General features: G+C 48.9%; 1 protein-coding gene across 3 annotated transcripts in view; it reads left to right on the top strand.

Moving 5' to 3' along the window:
- The first annotated feature begins 2,048 nt into the window (after positions 1–2,048).
- The window catches only part of Drc1 (dynein regulatory complex subunit 1), a 34,417-nt gene continuing 20,058 nt past the window's right edge, over positions 2,049–16,407 (top strand). For 2 of the 3 annotated variants that reach the window (XR_015621987.1, XM_087553721.1), the window contains exons 1-4: positions 2,062–2,248; positions 10,947–11,034; positions 11,923–12,035; positions 15,130–15,313. Coding sequence is in view for 2 of the 3 variants with exons in the window: in XM_087553721.1 (XP_087409847.1) it covers positions 2,094–2,248; positions 10,947–11,034; positions 11,923–12,035; positions 15,130–15,313 (540 nt within the window). In the remaining variant the exon portion in view is untranslated. Of the gene's footprint in view, positions 2,249–10,946; positions 11,035–11,922; positions 12,036–15,129; positions 15,314–16,407 lie in introns of all 3 variants that reach the window. The other variant, NM_001007009.1, reaches the window with a different exon arrangement.

Genomic DNA, 16,407 nt, shown 5'->3' with positions numbered 1-16,407 from the left:
TGACTAGCCGGTACCGAAGGTCTGTATGAGTCATGGTCATGCTGTTATAAAATGCATCTTGTCTCTGCTGACCATTAGGAGTTATACCATTATGAACATTGTTTTGTCTACTCTGCCCATATAACTACAATCATCTTGCTTCTGGTGACTCCTTGCTGCTACTGGCCCCTACTACCTCAGTGCCCAATTAAACCCATTGCCTTTAATTCGTTCAATTGAGCAGCAGCATCTCCAGCCCTGAGGTCTAGCACACACGAAGGGGCAAAGACAACAAAGCTCTTCAAATGTGTGGAGCCCCTCTCACCATTTTGCATCTTACAGGATTAGGGAAGGGTGCGTTTTCTGGGCCTTCCCATTGTGAAGCATTAGGTTTTACACAGCTCACCCGCTCTTGCATTGCAGTTTCCCTGAGACATGAAACCCCCTCATCAGCACTAAGCCAAGGAATATCTAGCGGGTATGAGTCCCCAGGTTCAGTCTCCAGTGCTACAAAATAAAACTCTTGAGTGGTTTGATTTTGGGATAGTGTCTTGAAAATGTAGCCCAGGCTATAGTCTTCCTATCTCAGCCTCCCAGAGGGCTGATTATGAACCACCATGTCTGCACTTCTGGGTAAAGTGGTTGTTGTTGTTGTTGCTGTTACTGTGTAGGGCTTTACACTTCTTATTTTAATTCCTTTTGTTTAGAGATAGGCCTCATTCTGAAGCCCAGGATGACCTGGACCACATTCCTCAGTGCCAGGGTTACAGGAGAGGGGTTTTTGTTTTGTTTTGTGTGTCCTGCCCATAGTGCTTCCACGAACCGACCCACTTGCTGGTGTAGGCAAATTCTTTACCATTGGGCCATACCATAAGCCCACAGGCATGGTTTTAATTTTTTTTATCTTTATTAACTTCAGTATTTCTTATTTACATTTCGATTATTATCCCCTTCCCTGTTTCTGGGCCAACATCCCCCTAGCCCCTCCCCCTCCCCTTCTATATGTGCTTCCCCTCCCCATCCTCCCCCCATTACCGCCCTCCCCCTAACAGTCTAGTTCACTGGGGGTTCAGTCTTAGCAGGACCCAGGGCTTCCCCTTCCACTGGTGCTCTTACTAGGATATTCATTGCTACCTATGGGGTCAGAGTCCAGGGTCAGTCCATGTATAGTCTTAGGTAGTGGCTTAGTCCTGGAAGATCTGGTTGCTTGGCATTGTTGTTTATATGGGGTCTCGAGCCCCTTCAAGCTCTTCCAGTCCTTTCTCTGATTCCTTCAACGGGGGTCCCGATCTCAGTTCAGTGGATTGCTGCTGGCATTCGCCTATGTATTCATGGTTTTAATTTTTAATGAGAACACTTTTTACATGTATGTTTTTGTCTGCTCATGTGCCACTGCAGCATGACAGTCAGAGGACAACATGTCAGAACTGCCTCTTTTTCCACAGTGTGGGCCTAAAGGATTGAACTCTATTTGGCAAGAAACATTAACTGCCGAGCCATCTCTCTGGCCCCAGAACATTATTTTTGTTGACAAGGGGCACAGGGTACCTAAGGAATAATGTCTTCCCCCCAGCCACCCGCTGCAGACAGATGCTTTAAGAGAGCGGTGGTGTCCTGGGTTACTTCCTTCCGAACCATTCTCCTGCACCCTCCTGGCTACAGAAGATGAACGTACTTGGATTCACACTTCCAAAAAACGCAACGGGCTGAGGTGGTCTCCCACTGTGCTTGAGGAAAGGAAGACTGTTCCTAGCTTTAGTGCAATGCTTTTCATGTTGCAGGTACTCAGTTATTTTGGAGGAAAAGTGCCTTTTAGGAATGTTCATTCGGGAAGTGGATACTAAATTGGGCTTTCGGAAAGAGATGAGGTGCGGCTTGTTCTAGCTGCCTTCGTGGAGTCAGGTCAACCCTTCCAAACCAACTTCAGGCAAGGGGAATAAAGTCCACATCTGGGATTAAAATATACAATTCTTAGTGCGTTACCAAGAAGCTGGACCCGAGCGCCCTCGCGACAGCTAGCCAGCGATGGGTCAGGTGACTGCTTTCCCTTGGCAACGGCTTGTTCCTAGCAACCGGGCTGCTGGTCCAGGCGGAGCTGCCAGTGGGTCGCCGCCATGAATCCATCAGGAAGCATTGGGGTCCTAGAGCAGAATGGGGAAGAACACTTAGCTGCCCCAATTCTCGGGCCCTCGGTGAATTCCGATAACCCGCAGGAGCGAATCCAGGCCCGGCGCCTTCGCATCGCTGCCCGCCAGGAAGCCAGAAGGCGGTGAGCTCGGTGGCAGGATGGTGGGATGGGGAGTGCCGAGTGCCACGCTCAGTGTGTGTGTATTCCCTGGGTGTGAGCAGGAAAACGTTTCTTTTACAACATTCAGGCAGTGAGTTTTGGGACAGCTAGGGCTACACAGCAGGACCTTGTCCTAATATTTAAAAATAAAAATAAAAAGTTCTAGGTCAGCTTTAGTCCAGAGGCTATAGTTTGTGACCTGATGTAATGGACCGTGAACTGTCAAAGAGTCGGTTATCTCCAATCTACTGAGAATACCTTATAACAAAGGTCAGGACAATTACCACAGCCAGTGAGCATGTGTGGTTGTATGTTTCACGCAAAGGTGAACGCCTTGATCCATTTTGAAATTAAAAAAAAAAATTAAGCAGAACAAAGCCTGGTTTAGTGGTTTATGCCTTTAATCCCAGTACTCAAAAGGCAGAGGCAGGGCAGATCTCTTTGAGGTCAGGGCTAACCTGGACTACATAGGAAGGACTTGATGCCTCAAAATAAAAATAAAATAAGAGTAAAAGTTTTCATTTCAATTAGTGGCCACACTCACTGGGCCTAAGGCCACGATAGTCTAGCAAAGATGGGCAGCTGCTTGTTTGTGCTTGCAGAAACCAAAGACCGTTGTCTAGACTCCCTCCAGGTATTGCAAGTGCCAGACCTGAGTTAGGAGGGGGTGTTGTGGGGGCCACCACACTTGCATCCCCACCATACTCCCTAGGCCTTGGTGTCTTTATTAACTTAGGCGCAGCTTAAAAGACATCCATTTGGCTTCCACAAGATGAGAACTCTTGTTCATTGGTCACCAGACTTCATGGGACAGTTCTTCAACTTCTAAGCCATTCACTCCATTTTTAGTTTTGGGGGTCTGGGTGCCTCCATTCTGGTTGGGCAAGCCATGATCTGGTTAGCATGTCTAAGTATCGTGGTAACTCAGATCTGTTTTTAATCATCCTAACACTGTCTGGGTATCTCCTTCCCCAGCGTTTCCCTGATGGCCATCAGTCCCCTTGGGGAAGGGTTAGGAGCGTCATTACACTATGTATCTGCCATTCTGTTCCATGCTCTTCCTCCTGGGATCCCTGCCAGCTCTTTAGTTAGGAGATTCTGGGATGAGAACTGGGGATGGTTCAGGAACTGGGCAAGGTGGAAGCATCCTTGGTTTGCTTGTCTGTTGCTGCTGTCTTTGGCTGACAGGTGAACTGGACTCTTGTCTGTCCTTCTACTTGGCTCCAAATGATGCCACATTTATCCATCTCCAAAGTGGTCGGTGAATGTGGCCTTTAACAAGAAGACTGGGAATTGAGTTGATGTGCAGGAAGTTCATATTCTAATGAGGGAGAGAAGACAAATTAAAGTATAGGTTAAGTAAGTGTCATTATGACTATGAGCTATGACAAGGACAGCAAAGGGAAATTAGGTGAGGGACCTGAAGCCAGCTTGAGAAGGAACCAGCTGCTGCTGTTCCCCCTCCTTCTCCTCCTCCTCCCCCTCCTCCTCCCCCCCCTCCTTCTCCTCCTCCTCCCCCTCCTCCTCCTCCCCCTCCTCCTCCTCCCCCTCCTTCTTTTGTAAGAATGGGGGAGGGTTCATTAATCCTTCTTGACCACCGCCTTCCTCATGGCTGCCAGCAGGTGACTCAGCTTTCTCTCAGCGCGGATGTGCATGCCTACCCTCTTCTTTTTTTTTTTTTTTTTTTTTTTTTTTTTGTTTTCTTCTTCTTTTTTTTCGGAGCTGGGGACCCAGGGCCTTGCGCTTGCTAGGCAAGCGCTCTACCACTGAGCTAAATCCCCAACCCCGCCTACCCTCTTCTTGATGAACTTGAGTGCGCGCTTGCCCTTGGACACTTTGAACAACTCCATGGCGCGCCACTCGTAGGGCGCAAAGCCGCACACCTCCCGGATCATGTCCCTCATGAACTTGGTGTGCAAGGTGAGGCGCCTGCAGCATCGTTTGTGTCTTGGCTTGCTGATATTCTTCCATCACCTGTAGCCCTTGTTGAGGCCCACGGTCATGGGGTAGCGCAGGGCCATGGCTGCTGCTCTCCAATGGCGGCCCGGACAGGAAGCAGGAACCAGCTTCAAAAGGAGGCACTGAGCTAGGTTATAGTGAGACATTTATTGTCAGGCGTGATGGCACACACCTTTAATCCCAGCACTTGGGAGGCAGAGGCAGGAGGATCTCTGAGTTGGAGGCCAGTCTGGACTACAAGAGAGAGTTCCAGGACAGCCAGGGCTACACAGAGAAACTCGGTCTTGTAGGGGTGTGGGGGTTGGGATCGGGGGACATTTATTGGGTGTGATAAAGTCTATGATAATGTCTGATCAAAATTAAGGCCACAGGGGTTGGGGATTTAGCTCAGTGGTAGAGCAAGGCCCTGGGTTTGGTCCTCAGCTCAGGGGAAAAAAAAAGAAAAAAGAAAAAAAATTAAGGCCACTTTCTTGATGGGTAGGGGGTCGCTTTCATGTTCAAATTACTCAGCTCACTGGGGCTGGAGGAGGTGTGGCTGAGGAGACCTGGGTGGGGAGAAGACAGTTACTCTGGTTCTGGTGAGGCTCGGGATTGGCCTGAACTCTGTGGCAATGATCTAGAGAGAAGCAGATGAACTCAGGATAAAATTTGAAGTTGAATCTGATAGATACTTCTGATTGGCTTTTTTGAGCAGAAGACAGTGTGACCTCTGTGTGTGTGTGTGTGGGGGGGTCATGGTTTGAGTGCACATGCGCGCGCGCACACACGCAAATGAATAATAGGTAAATATTTTTTAAAAAGATAGGAGTCATTAGATATGGTGGCATTTTCCTATAGCCCTAGCTCTTGGGAGGCAGAAGAAGGCAGGCATCTCTGAGTTTGAGGCCGGCTGGTCAAAATAAGGAGTTTGAGGCCAGCCAGGGCAGCATAATGAAACCTTGTCTCAAAAACAAGACAAAAAAAAACATGAAAGAGGCCTGGAGAAGTGGCTTAGCGGTTAAGAGCAGTGACCGGTCTTTCAGAGGAACTGGGTTTGGTTTTTTTTTTTTTTTTTGGTTCTTTTTTTTCGGAACTGGGGACCGAACCCAGGGCCTTGCGCTTCCTAGGTAAGCGCTCTACCACTGAGCTAAATCCCCAGCCCCCTGGGTTTGGTTTTTAATACCCCCTAGAAGTTCACAACTGTCTCTAACTCCAGTTCCAGGGGATCCAATGCTCTCTTCTAGCTTCTGTGGACACTAAGCAGGCACATGGTACACAGACATACATGTAGACAAAACACCTGTAATAATAATAATAATAATAATAATAATAATAAACTGTTCAGCACAATGGAGGAAATGGGCCTACTCCAGGTAAAGGGAGGTGTGTGTCTCAGTGATCTTTCATGTGCCAATTCCCAGCACAAGAGGAAGGAGGGGAATGGAAGGGAGAGCGGAGAAAGGGGGAAAAAAAGAAGAAAAAGGAGGGAAGGAGGAAGGGAGGGAGGAAGGGAGGGAGGAAAGGGAGGGAAGTGTAGAGGGATTTTTAATCTAGCAATGTGGCTGTTCTGGCAAGGGAGCATATCCAAAGACCTAGGTCTGTGTGATGCAGCTAGGGTCCAGACATGCGGCACACTTATCCCTCTGGCTGGAATACAGACACAACCTTAGTACACATCTTTAAGGTAAACTTAGTTTTGTAGAAGGAAACAGCCATGTTTGAAAGTGATGTCTAATCGAAGGGCAGACAAAGTGGTGAATCAGAGAAAGATTTGACAGGATGAGTCAGAGGTAGGATACGCCCAACTCTCAAAATAATGGCACAGGAAAGAGAAACTATTCAAAAGCAGTGCAAGAAAAGAGAGAGTCAGTCAGGTGGGAGTCAGCACAGTGAGTGCAGCGCAGCGCAGTGGAGTTGAGTTTGGTGTGAGTTCACGCAGTTCAGTACAGGGCAGCAGAGGCAGCTGAAGCCAGAGACTAAGTCAAACAAAAGATTAGAATGAATCGCCAGAGTTAGTTTGAGGCCAGGCAGAGCAATTCAGTGAGAAGCTGAGAGAAGCCAGATAGAATCAATCAGCTTGGAGAGGCGTTTGGCTGAGTTAAACCAGCCAGCCAGAGCTCAGAGAGAGCTAGAGAGGGTGAGCTTACTCAGCAGCAAGCCTCTGGGATGACAATCACATCAGGCGAGTACAAGTCACCTTTCCACGGGAGAAGAAAGGGTCCATTTCAAAGCACGTCACTGCGAAAGTTCAGAATACCAAGAACAGAGGAGTGCCCACAAACTTTCTGAGTGAAGAAAATGAGCCAGTACCACAAATACTTAGGAAGCTGAAGCAGATGGGTCAAGAGTTCCAGGCCATCCTGAGCTACATAAAGAGACCCAGTCACAAGAAAACCAAGAATAATAAAACAGGCTAACAGAGTTCTACCCTGTCCAGCTTCTGTGTGGAGGTTCGAATGCAGGTCCTCCTGTTTGTTTTCCCAGCCCCTAGTGGGTAGTTTTTGTCTTTTGGGTTTTTTTTTGTTTTTGTTTTTGTTTTTTTGTTTGTTTTTTGTTTTTTGTTTTTGTTTTTTGTTGTTTTAGATTTCTTTATTTTATCTTATGTGTATGCTGACTTTGCCTGAATGAACGAATGTGCACCACACACATGCCTTGTGCCCCAGGAGATCAGAAGAGGGAATCAAATCCCTGGAACCAGGGTTGTGAACAGTTGGATGGCATATGGGTGCTGAGACCTGAACCCAGATCCTCTGCAAGAACAAGTGTTGTCAGCTTCTGAGCCATCTCTCCAGCCCTGAGTGTGTGCTTTAAACTCATAGCTCATGTTAGTCTGGTCACCCCTCATTTCAAAGGCCTATTAGACACGTGTGGTCCAAGGTCGCCATATTGGCCAGCACAGTGCCCAGGTTGGGAAATTAAAGCAGCAAAGGGATTGAAACAGAAACTTGGTGAGAATTTGTAGCAGATCTGGACCGAAATCACTTTCCTTCCGGAACCCCCAATCTCTGGCCCACGGAATAGCTGGGAGTATTTGGACAGACTTGGTTATTAATTAAGGGACTGACAGCCAAGGTAGGAAGTTTGAGGTGGGGATGAGAGTACAGCTACCGTAGCCTGGCAGTGTCTTAGTAGAAGGAGACAACAGTGTTCTTTCCGGAGGAGCGAAGGGTAAGTTCAGATAGGAAATTGAGTGAGCAGACACTGCTGAGAGGGGTTTTGGGAGTCCAGAGGGATTGTCTGCTTTCTTATCTCCAAAACTGGGCTTCGGTGGATTTGAGCCCAGTGGACGGAGCTCAGCCAGTGAAGGGTTATTTCCTGATGGAATGTTGGAATCCTGGTAGCTTCTTACTTAAAAGCTGCTTAGGAGTCCATCTGACCACTTAGGAGTGAGGAGGGCCTCTTAGGGGCTAGCAGCGTGGGTGTGGCAAACTCACTGGCAGCCTGGCACTCTCTGTGTAACCCACACTGCCTTTGCACTTACAGCTCTTTGTCTTACTTTCTCATCAAAATAGGAACTATTCTTACTGCAGCTTTAGGGCTCAGACCCATCGCTGGGAGCCCCAACATGCTAGGCTCTGGTCACCAGGCCCAGTATGCCAGTTAAAGAGAGAGCAGTTAGCGGTAAGAGGCAGAGAGAAGGGGTTAAAACCAGTATGACTGCACTAGGAAGTCCAGAGACCCCAAGTTTATTATCTCAGCTTTGGCTCTGAAGACTGTAAACCCCATTAGAGGCTGCCACGCGTTTTACTGTTTGCGGACATAGAGACTGAGTGTGAACAAATGCTTGCACAGGCAAAAGTTGTTGGTCTGTTAGTTTCTGTCATAGTTGACACAGGGTCACACTCTGTAGCCCAGGCTGTCCTGGAACTCACGGTAATCCCGATTCAGCCTCCCAAGTGCTGGGGCGACGAAGCTAGGCTGAGGCAGGAGTTTTAATCAGAAGGAAAGTTATGGAGGAGGCAGGCCCGGCACTACTTGGGTGGGCTCAGTTTGCTGCCAGTAGGAAAGGCTGGGTAGTAGAAGGTTCTGGCGAGTCAGCGACAAGGATAGCTTTAAATTCCCTTTTCCCAGTTTAAGGGAATTTCCCTGTGTGACACACCACTTGACGGCCAGCTCGTCCTTGGACACATCCTGGCATTATCTGTTACCATTAGGTCCTCTTCTGAGGATGAGCGGATAAGGGATGGAGCTGCCACACACTTCTAAGAAAGAAGCAGAGAGGCTGGCTAGCTAACCGCCCCAGTGGGCCAAGGGCATGAATGGAGGCCTCTGCCTCCTGTCCCCAGCCGGGGCCTACTGCCATTTTCTTGGAAGAAGTCCATATGGCTTGAGCGAAGCCCTCTGCTTCCTAGGAGATAGATAACCCTGCTCTGAGGCTATGCCCGCTGTGGATGCTGGTCCTCTCTGCTGCCTGGCGTTGGCTCCTTGTTTTAAGGATGCTTATCCACGAGGCTTCTTCCCAAAAACCAGGGTCACTGCAGGCTTGGGTGACCTTTGAAGGTCTGCAACAGAACATTGTAAACATGGACAACAATCTGCAGGATTCAGGACTCTCCCTTAAGTGCCGAGCCATCCTCCAGGTCCTAAGTGCCTGTTTATTGCCATTTGTAAATGCTATGCAGTGACAAAGTAAAACAAACTAAGAAATCCTCAGAAACGGAATCCCTTTTCTTCCTTTTTAAAAAAGACTTATTTATTTCGTGCATGTGAGTACACTGTCGCTGTCTTCAGACATACCAGAAAAGGGCATCAGATCCCATTACAGATGGTTGTGAGCCACCATGTGGTTGCTGGGATTTGAACTCAGGACCTCTGGAAGAGCAGTCAGTGCTCTTAACCGCTGAGCCATCTCCCCAGCCCTGAATCCCTTTTCTTAGGCTATTCCTTTTGTGTTTGTTGCATTGTCAGCTGTGGCAGGCACAGCCCCACTCTGGCTCAGAGGCCGCCCAGAACAGTCTCCTTTTTTTCTTCCAAGGACCCCAACTCAGATAAAACCAAAGTCAGGAGAGAATTACAGAAGGAGCTGGTGTGAGTTGGAATTGGTATTTCAAAAGATCTGAGGGCTGGCGGGATGGCTCATCGGGTAAAGACACTTTTGATCGTGACCTCTGTCCCCGGTACCCAGGAAGTAGGAGAGGCATGACTCCTCCAAGCTGAGACTTCACATGCACACCGTATGTAGCATGTCTTCCTGTCAGTGGAGGAACAAAAAGTAATGTAATTATTTTGTCAGTGTTTTGGCTTCGTACGTGTATATACCCCTTGTGCATATCTGGAACCAGATTGGTTAGGTGTCGTGAGCTGTCATGCGGGTGCTGGGAATCTAACCCAGGTCCTCTGGAAGAGCAACGGGCACTCCTGACTACCGAGCTGCCTCTCCAGCTCTACAATGTAGTTTTAGAAAAGACGTATTATTTTAGAAGATTTTTAAGGGTTGGAAAGATGGCTCAATGGTTAAGAGCTTAAGGCCAGTCAGTCAGACTGGGCTCCACAGTGAGGCCCTGTTGCAAAAAGGAAGAAAACTTCACCTCCTTAAGATTGGGCTGCCGGGCATTTTCTTAGTGACTGATGGGGGAGGGTCCAGCCCATTGTGGGTGGTTCCACCCCTGGGCTGGTAGTTCTGTAAGAAAGCAGGCTGAGTAGGCCATGGAGCAAACAAGTGAGCAGCACCCCTCCAAGGCCTCTGAATAGCTCCTGCCTCCAGGTCTTGCCCTGGTTGAATCCCTGTCCTGACTTCCTTTGCCAATGAAGACTTAGAAGCTTAAACTGATTAAACCCTTTCTCCCCCTAGTTTGCTTTTTGGACATAGTGTTTCCTCACAGCAGTAGAAACCCTAAGACGTGATGCACCTGGATTCCCTGGGGTCTATGCTGAGGCGTCTGGAAGCTACCGGCCTGGCTGCCCATTGGGAAGGTCAATTGACAGACAGTGATGGTCCATCTGTTCTGACCCGAGGGTTTTGTGCTTTCATAGCTGGCAGCTCTCAAGCTGTAGCTTTTCCAGTTGATCATTATCGCAGCCCCAGTCAGTGAGGCAGGGCCTGCCAAAGATAAGGAAGTCCATGCTGCCCTGGGCTGGTTTTAGTGTCTGTGAAAGCCCATTTACCAAGCACACATGCTCCCTTCTAGAATCCAATATGAAGCCCAAGGGCAGGATTCAGAGGAAAGTAAGGCCGGAAATGTGGCAGATGGCATCAGCCGGTGTCCACACCTGGTTCCTTTTCCTGCTCCTGCAAAAAAGGAGAGAATTTACGTCAGCTCATAATTCTCAGCAGGGTGGGAGGTGAAGGGCCTTGTACAGAGGATCCCAGCCAGGAAATGTCTTCCACAGCGGGTGCTGGGTCTTCCCATCTCAGCCACACACACAGTCCAGATCCCTGTTCCAGGTAATTTTGCATTCTGTCAAACTGACGGCTCCAACCATCAGGGGACTTGATAGCTCCCAGTCCTTTTCACCTGACTAGATTTACTCAAAGATGGCTTTGTATTCTGAGGTTCTCCATTCTCCTTTATTTGCTTCTAGTGTGGGTTTTTGTTGTTGTTTGGTTCGTTGGTTTGGTTTTTGGTTTTTTGAGATTAGGTTTCTCTCTGTAATAGCCCTGGCTGTCCTGGAACTGGCTTTGTAGACCAGGCTGGCCTGGAACTCATAGAGATCCACCTGCCTCTGCCTCCCTGGTGTTGGGGTTAAAGGCGTTGTCTAAACACAGAGTACGGCCCTCATGACCGCATTGTTTCTGCCACAGGGAAGCTCTGGGAGAGTATTTGGATGGCAAGAAGGAGAGTGAGGAGGAGCAAAGCAAGAGCTACAAACAGAAAGAAGAGAGCCGACTGGTATGAGCCGACTGGTGGCCGCGGAGTCTCTTAGCCTGGTCTTCATAGTCAGGCAGGCAGGAAGTACACCTGTGTTTCGTTCTCTAAGTGGGGCTGAACTGGAGTCTATCTTGTTTTGGGGTTCCCTAGGAGTGAGCTTTCAGACTGTGGGCTCCTGCCAGAAAAGGCAGCGCATAAATATGGGGACCCAAGAGACAGGGGCAGGAGTGCTCAGCCTCAAGACTGGCCTAGGATACAGTATGAGTTGGCCCCAAAAACAAACAAATGAGAAATTGGGTGGGGGTGACTCAGCGGCCAAAGTGCTTGTGTCAGAAGCACAGGTACTGGAGTTCCGATCCCCAAACCCATGTAAATGCAAGGTGGGCAGGGTGGCAGAGATGGGGAGTCCAAGGCAAGCTGGCTTAGAATCCACTGTGTAAGGCTGGTCGATGGTACACACCTTTAGTCCTAGTACTGGGGAGGCAGAGGCAGGCAGATCTCTGTGAGTTCAAGGCCAGCCTGGTCTACAAAGGGAGTTCAGGATAGCCAGAGCTACACAGAGTAATCCTGTCCAAAACAAAACACTGTGAAGACTAGGCTGGCCTTAAAACCATAGATCCACTTGCCCCTGCCTCTGCCACCTGAGTTCTACTATTAAAGACATAAACTACCATGCCCAGCCTTAATTTTTTTATAATTACATTTTATTTATTTTGTGTGCCCCGGGTTGTGCATGCCACATTGCATGTGGCTGTCAGAGGACAATTAGTGGCAGTTGATTCCTACAGTGTAAGCTCCCGGGGTTGAACTAAAGTCTTCAGGCTTGGCAGCAAAGGACACTTACACAGTGAGCCATCGCACAGCCCAGAATGTTCTAGCTTCACAGATTGCCATCTCTTTGTTTTCCAGAAACTGACTAAACTCCTGCTCTGTGGGACTGAGTTGGTGACAAATATTCAGGTGGCTGCAGACATAAGAGAGATCCACAGGAGGGTTGAGGAAGAGGAGACAAAGCGGCAGCGGTAAGGGATTGGCTACATTCGTGTGCTGATGTGGCCACCCTTCAGCTCTCCAAGTCCCTGGAACGAAAATTTTCCACCCTGAACGAAAAATTGTCTCATGGAATCCTCTTTCTGTTCCTTATGAATCCATAGTCCTCCTTTTCCAGTCTCCTCTCTCCCTCTCTCCTCCTCTCCCTCCTCTCCCTCCCTCTTCTCCCTCCTCTCCTTCTCTCCCTCTCCCCCTTCCTCTATCCTCTCCCTCCCTCCCTCCTCTCCTCTCCTTCTCTCCCTCCTTTCCCTTCTCTCCCTCCCTCCCTCCTCTCCTTCCTCCCCTCCCTCCCCTCCCTCAAGTGTCCCAAGCTGTGTGGGTGTGAATGGACAGCCAGTCCCTTGCCTCTGATAACTTGGAACACTTAACTGTGGTCTGTTGTAAAAATGAGATCAATGTCAGGATTGTAGGAAGTCACAGGAGGAGGCTTTTGGCTTTTCTGTAGAAGTTGGGAAAAACTCAGCAGGAATTTTGGGTTGCACTGTGAAGGCCAAGTAAGGTTTAGGCTGTTGCGAAGGCATTTAGGCAGAGGTGTGCAATCTCCGGAACATGCCTGGGAGTGACAGGTGTGGCTTAGATGCTGCTGACAACCCTGGGAATGACTCTTGCAGGTGAATCCTGTTGAGTAGGAGTTGCTGGCAGAATGTGGGATGACTGGGGTGGGGGCGGGGAAGTCAATGCTTGCTTCTGTCAGCAAACTTTTCTATGGCTCTAAAGCTGCAGCAGAATTGATGGAAACCTGAGCTTGGAGCGCCCCCTAGTGTTTAATCCGCAGAGGCCACTCCAGCCTCAGATAAGTCAAAGATAAACCAAATATTTAGTGATAAAGTGACACTTTGTGAGGAAAAACACTGGGTTTTTCTTCCTTTTATCTGAGCTTCTCTGGTCTTGGTAAACGCACTGGGAAACAGTGTGGCTTGTTTTCTGCTCTCTGGCATACAGGACTGTTACCTGGAATCATGCAATAAGATGATGTCACTGTAGCTGAGATTTAGAGGCGTTGTTTAAAGGCCTAGTGAAGATTTGGAGGTGAAGTGGGAGGCCCAAATCAACCAAGAAACCAATTAAATGACCAGACCAACAGATAGCTCAGGGTTAGGCACATATATAGCAGCATATCTTAAAAAAGAAAAGAAAGAAAGGAAAGGATCATTGTAATAGGTCCTGTGTGCTCTTGGGTGGATAGCGGAGGGACAGGACGTGATCATATTCATGTTGTGGCTCCTGCTTTAAAGAAGTTTGTAGCCAGGCGGTGGTGGAGCATCCCTTTAATCCCAGCACTCAGGTGGCAGAGGCAGGAGGATCTCTGTGAGTTCGAGTCCAGCCTGGTCTACACAGTGAGTTCCAGGACAGCCAGGGCTACACAGAGAAGTCCTGTCTCCAAAACCAAAACAAAACACAAAGAAGTTGTGGTCTTGTTTGGTGACAGTTGTATAGAGTAAGCAGTGTTCGCTGGTGTGGTCCTAGCCACCATTTTCAGAAGAGCTCCCTTCTCAGCTCTGATGCCTTCTTCTCTGCCGTATCCTCAGCGTACCCCACATGGGGCCTCTTTGGAATTTCTAAAAAGGCATTCCTGATTTCCTCCTCTTACATCCCATTAGTCTAGCTGGGCAGGAATGGTCCGACGCCTGAGGCTCCACTGTTAATAAAACATACATAAGAATTTATGAGCTGGGTGTGGTAGCCTGTGCTTGTACTCATCTCAGCACTTGGAAAGTCGAGGTAGGAGAGTAGCCTCAGTTGTGAAGCCACTCGGGTGCCTATGGAGTTCCAGGCCAGCCTGGAACTAAAGCTGAGACTCGAAACAAACAATTTAGGTGCCACTTGTGATGAGGCTGCTAGGTACTGAGACTCCCCGCCCCCCCCCCCCCAAACACACACAGTTTGTCATTTTATTAATCCTAGCAACAGGTGTACAAAGGTCATGCTTCGTCTCTCCGTTGTACAGAGGAGCAAAGTGAAGCTCGCAGGGGCCATGGGCCTTGAGTCTGACCGCAGTAAGGCCAGGATTTGAATCTGAGCTGTCTGTGATAACCGCGGTGTGTCACCCTCCCGCCCGGCCCAGCTGGCTTGGCGTGGCCTCCTGGCCTGTGCTCTTTAGATGGAGGTTGGAGTTTATGAAGAAGAGGCTTTGTGTGAGTCGGGGTCGGCTTAGCTAAGGAAGGGCTTCTTTTGGCTCACAGTTTGGGGTTACTGTCCACGGTGGCACGGAAGCCATGTCAGCAGGAGCTCGAGGTGGCTGCTCACACCGCATCTGATGCCAAAAGAGGAAAAGAGAGAGAGAGAGAGAGAGAGAGAGAGAGAGAGAGAGAGAGAGAGACCGAGAGAGAGAGACCCTGACTCATTCAGCCCAGGCTTTCTCACCTCAGGTGCCCTAATCGTGACTTGCCCTCACGGCACACCCAAAGGCTTGCTTCTGTTGTGACCCTAGACCCTATCAAGCTGATGAACAACGTTGGCCATCACAGACGTCAGCGTAGATTTGTACAGGGCATTAAGAGCTGGGGGTTGGGAGCCGGATGTGGAAGGATGGTAGCCTGTGCTCTGCTGTGTCGGCTTGCTGTTGGTCTTCCTCGGAAAGCACATCACTTGGGGTGAAGCACTGGGACCCATGTGATAGAAGCTGAGAACTAACTTCTTTTTTTACATTTTTTTTTCTTTTTTTTCGGAGCTGGGAACCGAACCCAGGGCCTTGCGCTTGCTAGGCAAGCGCTCTACCACTGAGCTAAATCCCCAACCCCTTTTTTAAACTTTTTTTTTTTTCTTTGAGAACTAACTTCTTCAAGTTGTCCTCTACACACATGTGCCTGCACATGTATGTGCATGGACACACACACACACACACACACATACACACACTAAATAAATAAATAAATAAATAAATAAATAAATAAATAAATAACAGGCAATACAAAGTTATGCTAAAAATAGTTTCCCCAGAGTTTGGTTTTGCTCTGGGTGAGTGTCTGAGGGAAGGGCCTGAACCTTGGAGCCTGTACCATGCTCTTGGGAGAAGCCGTCTCGGGAAGGCAGGACCCAGAGCACCCAGCATGCTTCTACTTGCAGACTGGAAAAGTTGGAGAATGAAGTTAAGACCAGCCAGGACAAATTTGATGAAATCACGTCGAAGTGGGAAGAGGGCAGACAGAAGCGGATTCCGCAGGAACTGTGGGAGATGCTCAACAACCAGCAGGTGCACTGTGCTGGGCTCGTAGAAGACAAGAACAAGCTGATCAGCGAGCTGCAGCAGGCAAGGGGCCAGCCTCCGTCCTGGCCGAGGGGGGTGTGGCATGGCGGTCCTGGGCTTTTCCTGCCTTCCTTTATCACCTAGCACGTGACAAGACTCAAGCCAGGAATGGAGATATACACCTGTAATCCCAGCACTTGGGAGACTGATGCAGGAGGATAGCAAGTTCAAGGCCAGGTGGGCTGGGGCGTTGACCTTTTTTATGCCAAGTTGAAGCTCTTTGCGGACATGTACACCAGCTCTCTCAGGCAGATGGCTCCCAGTGCTGCCGACTCATTCTGAGAGATTCCCTGTGCACCGTTGGCTGAGTCTCTAACCTCTCAGAAGGTTGGGTCTGGCACAGTCCCACTTGTCTGGTTTTCATTTTGTTCCCACGGCAAGTCTTCTCTCCCAAGGCACTTCCTGTTTTCTTCCGGCATTTGCTATTTTAGGCTTTGCTTTTAAGTTTTTATTCCATCTGAGTTAATTTTTTATGACAAAAGGAGAGAGCGCTGTTTTATATTGTACAGTGTGAACTGTCCAGCTAGTTCAATAATGCTGTTTCTTCTTTTTCATTTTCAGTTTCTGGGCACAGACTCATAAGGACCAGGTTGGCCTTGAACTGTACTTGTAATGGAGGATGGTCTTGAGTTTCTAACCCTCCTGCCTCGGCCTCCTAAGCACTGACATCGCAGGCGTGTGTCACTATACTTGGTTTACGCGATGCCACAGATCGAGCCTAGGGCCACCTGCATGGCGAGTGAGCGCTCTGCTGACCGCTGGCTCCCATAGCATTGAGGGGACTTTCACCACAGTGTAGGCTTGTTGAAGACTATTGGCTGAGACTAGGGTTGTAACTCAGTGGTAAAGTGCTTGCCTAGCATGCCAAGGCGCTTCCATGCACAGCCTCCCTCTGCCAAGCGCTGGGATTTAAAAGTATATACCACCACACCTGGATTTTTCTTTGTAACTAAGTCTTGCTATATAGGCCAGGCTGGCCTTGAGCTCACTATGAACCCTAGAGGGGCCTCGAACTCACTTAATAACCAAGGCTGACACTCACATTCACAAGCTCCCCATCTCTAGATCCGTGCCGTTATGCCTGGCCTAATACCTAG

This window comes from Rattus norvegicus, chromosome 6 (genome assembly GCF_021556685.1).
Source record: "Rattus norvegicus strain SHRSP/BbbUtx chromosome 6, alternate assembly SHRSP_T2T, whole genome shotgun sequence".
Lineage (NCBI taxonomy): Eukaryota > Metazoa > Chordata > Mammalia > Rodentia > Muridae > Rattus > Rattus norvegicus.
The sequence above is the reverse complement of the archived record's forward strand: the minus strand, read 5'-3'. Positions and strand labels throughout refer to the sequence as shown.